The 11,329-nt window shown below is 52.2% G+C and overlaps 1 protein-coding gene across 4 annotated transcripts in view; it reads left to right on the top strand.

Moving 5' to 3' along the window:
- The first annotated feature begins 6,129 nt into the window (after positions 1–6,129).
- sdk2b (sidekick cell adhesion molecule 2b) overlaps positions 6,130–11,329 on the top strand; it is a 137,896-nt gene continuing 132,696 nt past the window's right edge. The window contains exon 1 of one of the 4 annotated variants that reach the window (XM_029134210.3): positions 6,130–6,886. In XM_029134210.3, coding sequence (XP_028990043.1) covers positions 6,799–6,886 — 88 coding nt within the window. In that variant the 5' untranslated portion in view covers positions 6,130–6,798. The remainder of the gene's footprint in view (positions 6,887–11,329) is intronic. The other 3 variants (XM_029134209.3, XM_029134212.3, XM_029134211.3) reach the window with 3 other exon arrangements.

The raw sequence follows: 11,329 nt of genomic DNA, 5'->3' as shown, positions 1-11,329 counted from the left end.
TTACGCGACTCCTCCCATCACCAAGGCGTTTTCCAGTCAGTATAAAATGAATGGCCTGGGGACGGCCGTGATTCTCCTAATGAATCACCGCTTCTATAAATTCTAAAGTCTGACTGATGCTGCTGAGGGGGTCGAGCAGTTGGCACTAAATTCTGCCTCGAAAGCTTTTTCCAGCCCACGGATTTAGTCGGAGTGTTTGTTGTTGTCAGCGAATCATCTGCCGCTTCTTCTGGGGCTTTTCCAGGTCGCCACCGTTCCTCCGTCGGCCAACGAACGCCTGAGCATCCAGGTACGAAGACGTGTGACCCAGGACGACCTGCTTTGAGAACGTCTGCACGTCTCCAGATGTGTCAGTCTGGGAGGATGGGAGGGACTGGGCGCCGCCGGTCACCATGGTAACGGGGCTTCCTCCCCTCAGCCGCCTGGTCCTAGATCAGCGAGGAGCCTCGGTGTGCTGCGAGGTGAGGGGGCGCCTCCACGCCGGACGCCTTCGCCTGCTGGGATGTAAACATTTGTTCTGCGTTCTCGTCTTCACTTTCTCTTTAAGGGTTTTTGCAGCAATGATGAAGATTAAACTGTTTTCCAGAAGTCGAATGAGTCCACTCTTTTCTTTCTTTACCAACCTGCCCTTCGATGCAGGTTCATTTGAAAATGTTTTTTTATTAAATTAAACCAACAGACTACAAGAATATATTCATTAAAATCTATGGGCGAAAGCATAATAGGTAAAAAAAGACAAGGCCAGATAGGAATTAAATAAGACTGCGTCGTGAAAGCAGCGCGTTTGAATTCTCTGGATTCAGAGCGTTGGATGGAGGCAAGGCCGCCTCCGCTGCACAGGCTCCGTGGCAGAGGTGGAGTATGCAGAACGGAGGCCACGCCACCGAATCCATCATGTGTCCTTGTTTCTCCCACTTCCTGACAGAGCGCATTATTCCCTCTGAGGTGGGAGAAAAAGATCTCTGCACGGGCCGTTAAATGCGACAAGGGCAGGTCGAGGGATGGATTTGAAAAGGGAATCGCTGCTTATCTCCATGTTGGAGCCGGACGTCAGGTGCGTCTCCTCTCACATCACCCACTCAGAGCACATCCCACCCTCAGCAGCGGCTCGGAGCCTGGTTCTGGTCCCGGATGCGTCCACATGTTCAGTCTGACGAACAGGTTTAACGGCTTCAGTGGAACCACGTCTGAAGCAGAACGTGAGCTGCTCATTGGGACCATTCAGATCAGACAGCAATTTAGCAATAAAAGGTGCCTGTGCCTCCACATGCAACCTGACAGTAACCTGCTAATGTCTTAAGATGGGGATTTATTTAAAGTGCTCCGTCTTCAGCGTCGTCTGGCTCTGTAGCACGGGATCCTACAGCTGCTGCATTTCTAATAATGGATCTGTTGTGTGCAGTAATTAAAGAGGCCACGGTGCAGAATGGAGCAGCTCTAACTGATCTGAGTTCATCCTGATGGAGGCTCATCCTGCATCTACTGTATAATGTACACACTATTTTTAGCCGACACTGTGTCAGCCTTTCTCTGCTACTCATTAAAAAGCTGCCACGGTCCACATTTATTCAAATCACTGCATCGAGAATCTTATTTAGAGCTCTCCTTTAACCAAAACACACAACGGACACAAAACAAACCTCCGGACGGAGCCTCGCGTTTGAGTCCATCGTTGTTCTTCTTTCTCTCCGCTTCCACAGCATCTGCATCTCGTTCCGGGGAGTTTGGTTGGATCAGCCCTTTAAGCAGAGCTGCAATGTTGCTCGAAGCCTGGGGATTTGTTTGCAGCGCGGGGCGGTGAAGTGCACGTGTGAATCAGAGGGTGATGCAGTCAGGTGCAATCGCTGCTCTGGGTCTGGACGATCGCATCCACGCATACAAACGTTTGGGCCTTTCTGCGCGTGTGTGTGTGTGTGCGTGCGTGCGTGCGTGCGTGCGTGCGTGCGTGCGTGCGTGCCTGTTTGAAGCTCTCTTTTTCCTCCCATCCGTCTTTTCTACCTCTCTGTCTATGATATAGGCCTCTCCTGCCAAGGTTGGCACCGCGCAGCTTAACATATTTCTTTTCTATTTTGACCATCTGTTTCTGCTCCTCTCTCTACTTTTGACTAATCTCCCTCTCTCTGATGAATACTGTTGGATTTTGTTCTTTTACTCGTCTCCATCTGCCAAAATGCCTGCGATTACAGACCCATCCATACATTGGACCGTCCATTAGGTTTCTGCAGGTGGGGCTCCTGCCTTCTCAGTGCTACAGTAGCTACAGTAGATACAATAGATACAGTAGATACAGTAGTAACAGTAGATACAATAGATACAGTAACTACAGTAGATACAATAGATACAGTAACTACAGTAGATACAATAGATACAGTAGATACAGTAGAGTAGATACAGTAGATACAGTACAGTAAATACAGTAGCTACAGTAGATACAGTCGTTACAGTAGCTACAATAGATACAGTAACTACAGTAGATACAGTAACTACAGTAGATACAATAGATACAGTAGCTACAGTAGATACAATAGATACAGTAGATACAGTAGTAACAGTAGATACAATAGATACAGTAACTACAGTAGATACAATAGATACAGTAGATACAGTAGTAACAGTAGATACAATAGATACAGTAACTACAGTAGATACAATAGATACAGTAACTACAGTAGATACAATAGATACAGTAGATACAGTAGAGTAGATACAGTAGATACAGTACAGTAAATACAGTAGCTACAGTAGATACAGTCGTTACAGTAGCTACAATAGATACAGTAACTACAGTAGATACAGTAACTACAGTAGATACAATAGATACAGTAGCTACAGTAGATACAATAGATACAGTAGCTACAGTAGCTACAGTAGATACAGTAGTAACAGTAGATACAATAGATACCATAGATACAGTAGATACAATACAGTAAATACAGTAGCTACAGTAGATACAGTAGTTACAGTAGATACAGTAGTTACAGTAGATACAGTAGTTACAGTAGCTATAATAGATACAGTAGATACCGTAGATACAGTAGATACAGTAGCTACTGTAGCTATTGTAGATACAGTACAATAGATACAGTAGCTACAGTACAGTAGATACAGTAGCTACAGTACAGTAGATACAGTAGCTACAGTACAGTAGATACAGTACAGTAAATACAGTAGCTACAGTAGATACAGTAGTTACAGTAGATACAGTAGTTACAGTAGATACAGTAGTTACAGTAGATACAGTAGTTACAGTAGCTATAATAGATACAGTAGATACCGTAGATACAGTAGATACAGTAGCTACTGTAGCTATTGTAGATACAGTACAATAGATACAGTAGCTACAGTACAGTAGATACAGTAGTTACAGTAGCTACAGTAGATACAGTAGAGTAGATACAGTAGCTTGGTCTGTTTATTCGCATGGCGTCTAATCACAACGGGGAACTTTACAAACGATCTCAGGAACCCAGACAGACCACAGCTGAGAGGAAGAGCGCCGGAAGCTTCATCAAAACCTCTTAAAGCCTCTGTTGTAATTACGCTGCTGCTGGAAACACACACATGCATTCACTAATACAGAAATCTTTACCAAACAACAAACCAACTTTAATTTTTAATGTTGAAAAGTAAAAGCGGAGGAAGCCTGCCGATGGTGAGCTCACGGAGCTGCTGCGTGAATGTGCCTTTAAGCGGAGCTCTCGGCCTTCTCTCACGGGACGCGCTCTCTGTCTCCATCGCACGCGGCTGTGACAGATCTTTATTGTAATTGGCCTTGGAGGTGGTGTAATAAGCGCCGCTCATCACCCGTCGGCTCCTGCTGAGCTCCCGCTCCCATTATATCCTCTCGTTCCGACTCATTAAACCTCCAGCAGATCGGCCGGAGCGCTGAAGGAGACGGCGGAGCGTCGACTTTGGTTGGACGATGTAAATACGCGCTAATTGATGAGGGGACGCTAACGTGAGAGGCTGCTCGAGCCTCACGCAGGCAGCGGCGCCGACCCGAGTCCGGGTTCGGTTCTGGTTCCGGGTTCGGTTCCGGGTCCGGGTCCGGCCCGGGTCCGGGTTCGGGTCCAGGTCCAGGTCCAGGTCCAGGTCCAGGTCCAGGTCCGGGTCCGGCCCGGGTCCGGGTTCGGGTCTGGCCCGGGTCCGGGTCCGGGTCGAGGTCCGGTCCGGGTCCCGGTCCAGGCTGCTGAAGCTTCCACGCGTTGTCGACGTCCCACCGCCGCCTGTGTGCGTGCGCGGTCCTCCTCCGTCCACAGGTGGAGGTCCGGGCGTTGGATGGAATCGCCTCCTTTTGTTGTTGAAAGACGCGTCTCGCTGTCTGCTGTTGCTGCTCACGGCCTCAGAAGCAGCCGGGGGGGGAGTCGTGCCTCCACACAAATGAAAGGAGGAGCGAGTTTGGCTGCCAGCGCGGCTCGTTCACCAGGCCCCAGATGTCTGAGTGGAGGATTTGGAAACGCTGGAGTGAAGATAACAAGAGTTTCTGCAGATGATGAAGTGGGATTTTTATGTTTTGAGTCACTGTTTTTTCCTTTTTACACCAAATTGTGTAATCAGTCTGCTAATAATGCTATTAGCTCCTTCCTTGTGTGTAATTGTATTAGCAGAATTTGCATGTGTGCAGTATCTGATTTCCATCTGTTATGAACAAGCATTGGTGCCGGCGGCTGCCAGAAGCTACGTTGCATTTCATTTGTGAGAAATGTCAGCTTATGTGAAGCTGCAGCGCCAGAATCTCTCACCCACACTGGAGCGGTCATTTAAGGGAGAAACACTCGTGCTGAGTCCAATTACGTCTGTGCGGAACCTCCGCGTGGAGCGTCTGATCTGCAGCCTTAAACACGGATGCCCAGAGCAAGTGTCAGAACAACTTGAAATAATTGCAGTCTGCTGGAGACGACTGTGAATCATCACCATCATCATCATCATCATCATCATCATCATCATCATCATCATCATCATCATCATCATCATCACCAGTTGTGCTGCCGATTCCGCTTCGCAGCACCTGTGATCACAGCGGCCGTAGCCGTCAACAAGCGGCGCCGGACTCAGACTAACACCTGGCTGCGGCTCAGACTAACACCTGGCAGTGGCTCAGACTAACACCTGGCAGTGGCTCAGATTAGCACCTGGCGGTGGCTCCTACTACCACCTGGCCGCGGCTCACACTATCACCTGGCAGCGGCTCAGACTATCACCTGGTGGTGGCTCAGACTAATGCCTGGCGGTGGCTTAGATTAGCACCTGGCGGTGGCTCCTACTACCACCTGGCTGCGGCTCAGACTAACACCTGGCGGTGGCTCAGATTGACTCCTGGCGGTGGCTCCAACTACCACCTGGCCGCAGCTCAGACTAACACCTGGCTGCGGCTCAGACTATCACCTGGCGGTGGCTCAGACTATCACCTGGCCGCGGCTCACACTATCACCTGGCAGCGGCTCAGACTGTCACCTGGTGGTTGCTCAGACTATCACCTGGCGGCGGTTCAGGCTAACGCCTGGCGGCGGTTCAGGCTAACGCCTGGCGGCGGCCTGTGCTGCAGAGGAAGGCCTGGAAGGAGGGGACACAAACAAAGTGCTTTTCTCCTCGTGTGCAGAAAGCGCGGGCGTCCAGGGATTCTCTAAATTACCCGCTTGCTGAGTTCAGTCACAGTAAGTACTTTGAAAAATCATAATCGGGTCCCGGGGGCGGCCGAGGCGGCGCTCTGTCTTGGTTTTCCTGATGTTAACTCTGGTATATTATCTTTTGTGCAAGGTGTCACATTTTGGAGTTGGGGGGGGGGGGGGGGGCATTACTCCACTGATGGGACTCGATGCAGGAAGCATGAAGCGCTCCTGCCGCCTCCTCCTGAGGAGCAGGAACATTTGCTCGGTCACGCTCCCTCGGCCGCTGCTTTACGGACGCTGTCATTGTGGAGACGCGCTTTGCTCAGTCACCCCCCCCCCCCTCCTCGCTCTCACCCCGTCCTCCCTCTCCTGCCACTAAACACGCACTGGGTATCACAGAAGGACTCAGCCTTTTTACCTTAAACGTGTGCATGTGTGTGACGGCTTTACAAACCTCCACACACACAAACACAGTCTCTTCCGTCTTTTTACCGACGGGCTGCGCTCGTTTGACACGTCCGTGATGTGAAACGCGGTCCAGCCGTCCGGCAGAGCGCGTGCCGTGTGTGCGCACGCTGCGCTTCTGCGCTCCGCCGCGTGGTGGCGCCGCGCGCCTCGCTGCCGGCGCGTCACATCCCAGCGCTTCCTCCTGACGAGCCCGGAGTCGTCCTCCTCCTCCTCCTCTGCTCCACGCGGACTCCGCGCGTGCCTCTCCGCCTGCGCGCTCCTCAGCCACAAGCCTGAACAGACGGACCCTGCGCCGCGGGCCGGAACTTCAGGGGGTCCGACGGATTCGAGGAAAAGTCTGCTCCGCGCTTCGCGAGGACGCCGGAACCAGTCGGTGCTGGACGGCGACGGAGACGCTGAAGTTTCCAGCAGAAGAGGAAACAACAGCATCGCACGGACGCGAGAAGTGCGTGAGGAAAGTCGGTGCCGCTCGCTGTCTGAACAGGTGCAGCGACGCACGGACTGTACGTGGACTCAACCTGGACCCGTCCGGCTGAGTCGAACCCACTAAAGCCGCCGAGACGTGGATTCAGTACATGTGAACAGTAGAACGGACCCACGCTCCGATTTGAGCGACGAGGCGGGATTTCTTCGGCGGGAACCCGGGAGCAGGCAGGCGGAACCGCGGCGCAGTGCGTCCAGCTCCTCGCGCACTTGTCGTCCACGCGGCCCGCTTGGAAACATGTTGGACGACGCGTGGAGCGGACCTGCGCGGCGCGTCACTTGGATTTTACTCCTCTCCCTGCTCGTGCACTCCACGCAAGCTCAAGGTAAGAGGCTGCTCAGCGGCGGCACCGCGATGGGCTCGTTGCCTGCTTTTTCCCCGTTAGACAGCGCATCACTCTGACGCGCGCGCTGTCAGGACCGTGGCACGCGCCGGCGTCCACTTGCTGCTATTGTAAACTATAAATCAAGCAGCTTCTCACATTGTGTGGCCGCACTTTATCAAGTTTGGATCGTCCCTCGTCCCAGAATGAATCTAGTGTAAACAGAAGAAATACGTCATTTCAAAAACGCTAATCGGATTAATACGTGCTAATTAATCAATCAGCGCTCCCCGTGGTAATGAAAGTTGCGCGTTAAACAAGCGCCGTGAATAAACAGACGCACGCGCCCCGCCTGCGAGCGCGTGCACGCAGAACGTTAAATGTTGAAAATTAATTGGTACTCTCAGAATTATGCAGCCGGATTCCCATGAGCGCGAGGGAGGGGGCGCGGCAGCCGCTTCGCCGGCAGTTCTCAGCGTCAAAATCCCACAAGAGCTCCGTAATGTTCCAGTGGAGGCTCCTTCCTCCATAAACGTCTCACCCGAGTCTCGGGCCCCGGTTGGATTGGTCGCGTGCGCAGCGTTTGATGATGCTGTCACTGATGAGTTTCTGGTTGTGGGAAACATCTGTGTAATAACATTAACGGGGCTTTGGTTGGAGCGTGTGCTGATGCCTCTGGAACTGGAGCTGAATGATGTCTTTGAGAAAAGGTTACCTCTTCTCTCTGCAGCTTCAAGCCGGATGCTAAGTGGAACTTTTTGTGTCTTTGACATTTAAAACTCAGACAACATCTAATTTAGACGTATCCACGGTCCGTACGTGCAAACCTGCCTTTCTATCTAGAGAAAAGCCGGCGGTCGGTAGAAAAAACCCGCGTTTTCGCTTATTGTCTCTGCTCAGGTGATGGGGATTCACAGAGGAGGGAGACTGAGCCTAAGCTCCCACTTGAGCTCACTCAATAATACAACGTGGACGGAGGAAACAAACCAAACCAGATGGGGATCCATCATTCATGGGCGCCCACAGTATCACGGCGCCTGACATTTGCAGGAGACTGATAAGTTGCGTCGCCGTGGCCGCGTCCTCTCCATCTGCTGGAGGACGCGGGATGGAGACGCTGGAGGTCTCACGGCCGCTCATTTAACCGAGCAGGTTGAACCGCGGGCTCGGCTCCGCCCGCTTCTGGACGCGCAATATGCACGCGAGGACGAGCGCCGCCGGGCGCCTCCTTCTGCTCGGCCCGTGCACATTTCATCACGCAGTCACTGTCGGGTCAGAAAATGTCGGATTTAATTGGAATCTCTTCAGAGCGTCGGGAGAGCGGCTCGTTGAAAGTGACCCCGGTGTGAGCGGCTGTCTTTCCGTGCGATGATTAAAGAACATGATGAGGCGAGTGCCTGCTCTGAATGGACATGTCAGCCGCCGCCTGGCACATTTTAATGACCAGTCTCCTGAAACGGCTTTTTAACGACGGGAGAGCGGCCTTCATCAGACTAAAGAGCGATGAAGCCTCGCTTTGGGGCTCGCTGAGCGGAGAGGTCCTCTTCGCTCCTTGTATTTTGTAGTCTTCATTCATCATCGCCGCCGTGCGCGGCAGGAAGGAGAAATGTGTTTTCAAGCTAATAAGTGGACGTCAGAATGAGCGCGAGCGGCGGCTGCTCCACTTCCACTGCAGGCCGTGCAGACGCAGAAGCCGCAGACGAGCCGCGTGTCGGCTCGGCCCAACTGCTCACTTCCGTTCGTCCACCGGCGAGACAACGCCGCTCGCCTGCTGCTGTTGTCATGTCCGACGCGTCTTTTCTGGAGCTGGGAGCAGCGGCGACGGACTCTATGGGAGCGTCACATGCTCCTGCATCACTCGGCGTCTGCAGATTAGACTGACTGGCTGCAGCACGGCTTTAGAGGCTTTAGACCCAGCGAGGACTTCATTCTGTCAGAGGCATGGCAGTCAGATTACGGTGCGTGAGGAGGGATGTGACAGGGTTGGGGGGGGGTTCGACCGTTGTCTGCCAGAGTTGTAAAACATGTCTGCAGCCGAGGCCTGTTTTTAGCTCGCTGTGTTGGACATGGACCTTGACAAAGTAGGCGAAGTCAAGGATGTCATCTCCATTTTGAGCCTTTTGGGAGATTGGATTGAAATTGCGTGGCTGGAATTAAATGCGCTTTGGGAGCAAGTAGCGCCTCTCGACAACGAAGGGAAATTGCATCACTCTTATCGCCGGCGACCAGCGTTAATGTTGAGGGGGAGCCTGTAGTCGACTGCCTGAGAGCGCTACGAGGTGACCACATCGGGTCCGGAGGGGCTGCGCCCCCCGTGGACCTCCTCCCCAGAATCTGATCCACATCCATCCAGCGAAAGAGCAGTTAAATGAACACGACTGAGTTCCAGACGTCCTCGCGCCCCACATCCGTCTCCAGTGAAGTGAGGCACATGTGTGATGTTGGCTTTGGTTGGCGTAGCGTGATGGGTTTGGGGGAACTGAAGTGAGCTAATCTGATCGAGATCTGAGGGCGAGTGATTTGTGGAGACAGTTTGGGTGGAGGGAATATCTGCCCACTACGAATGTCCTGCTTTGTCACTCATCGTAATTGACAGACGGAAGCGTCTCTGTCCCCTTGTGGCACCTGTGCCCCGTCAAATCATCCCCTCCCCAAAACACAGGAAAGTCCTGGACGCCTGCAGCCGGGAAAGGTCAGGACATGTCGCTTTTAGCAACGGGCTGGTCCTCGTCCAGCGCTAGATTTCTCAGAGGGACACAGAGAAACAAAACCTTCGACCCAAGGTCTGAGAGAGAGACCTTATCGCAGGTTGTGTCCGGGAGAAACTCAATTTCCATCGACTTATTCCTACCGCCAACTGAAGAATGAGAGTTTTTTAGAGTTGTTAAATTTTTACACACGTTGATATGAAAAATAAATTAGCTGCGAATATTAATTCTTAATATTAATAATTAAGGGGGCAGATTTCCTTTAAACACACGGCTCAGGTACGTGTGTGCTCCCTCCACAGCTGTGGTGCCTCCTCTCAATCGCTGCCTCGTTCGTGTCGGCAGTTATTGATTATTAATGCGATCGTGGTGGTTGCACGCGTGGAGCTTCAGCCACGTTTGTCGCGGCCTGCTGTGTCCTCGTTTCACTGTGGGAAGCCGCTTCCTTTGTGCAGCGATGCAAGTGTGTGAGGAGCGAAGGGAGGAAGTATGGGAACGTGTGAATCAGTGTTAAGCATCGTCGCCGTCGAGGTTTTTTTTCCACAGAGCAGCTCGCAGACGGGTCTGCTTCCATTTATTATGCTGCTTCACATGGGATAATCCTGTGTCTGCAGCTCCTTGTTGGGCTGCTTACATAAACGGAGCTATAATTAAACCAGTACCTGACTTGGCTCGTACACAGCAGACCCGGTGTAGGCAGCCGGACCGAGCGCTGACCCGGGGCCAAAGCAGCCTCTTATCATCATCTGCAGGACGGTGATAAGAGGCTGCACATTCCTGACGGATTCATTTGTAACGTAAACATCGTATTTTCTGTGTTTACCATCGTCGTGTAATGACCCCAGATAAAGGAGTTGTCTTGTAATATTGTCTGTTCCAGAACCAGTGCAGCTCATCCCTGCTGGGTTAATGTGGATTTGAAGGACGCTCAATAAACCCACACCATAAACGGACCAGATGATAACAGTGCTCCACTAATGTGGTGACGCCAGCGGGTCACAGCGGCTTCGCTAGCTTGTTTTGGAGGATTTGGGACTAAACTCCCACCGGCGCTAACGGGTCAGCCCGACCTGGGGCGAGACGACACGCGGCTCCCACTCGCTCCTCAGAGGCAGCTTCCAGGCGACAATGGCGCAGCGTAATCGCGGCCACTTCACAGCCTCGCTGTCTGTTCAGCCTGCGACTGCTGCAACATTCCCTCACGCTCTCGAAACACTATTTATGCCGCGTCGCCTTCTGAGCACTTTGCAGCACAGACAGTTTGAGCAGAAGCGGGATAACGGCCTCATTCAGGCGACTGGAACACGGAACAAAGGGCGTCCTGTTTGTGTTTGCCCGGTTATTAACGTGGGCTGTGGGAAAACAGGCCACCTAGGCGAGCTGGTTAACTGGCCAGTGTGGGATGACCAGTGGGAGCACTGGGCTCCGCCGGTAAACGGGTTCTGCTCCCAGTGCTGTTTGCTCGTGCGTGTTTCTGTGTGCGCTGCGTTCAGGGCCTGTTTGTAAAGACAAAGCTGGTCTGTTTGTGCTCCTCTGTGTTCAGGTGGTAGTATTTACGCTTTGATGTACAAGTAGAGCTCTGATAGCTTACATGTGCTCTGTACTCGGCTTTTCAGGAAGCACACTACATCGTTTGTCTTTTGAAGCCGCTGCGCCTTTCGAGTCACAGCAATAAAGCTGCAAACGCATGGAAGGATTTACACTCAGAAATTCCACCTCCTTTAATATCACTGGAAGC

The sequence above is a fragment of the Betta splendens genome, chromosome 19 (assembly GCF_900634795.4).
Source record: "Betta splendens chromosome 19, fBetSpl5.4, whole genome shotgun sequence".
NCBI lineage: Eukaryota > Metazoa > Chordata > Actinopteri > Anabantiformes > Osphronemidae > Betta > Betta splendens.
This window is presented reverse-complemented; position numbering and strand designations above follow the sequence as displayed.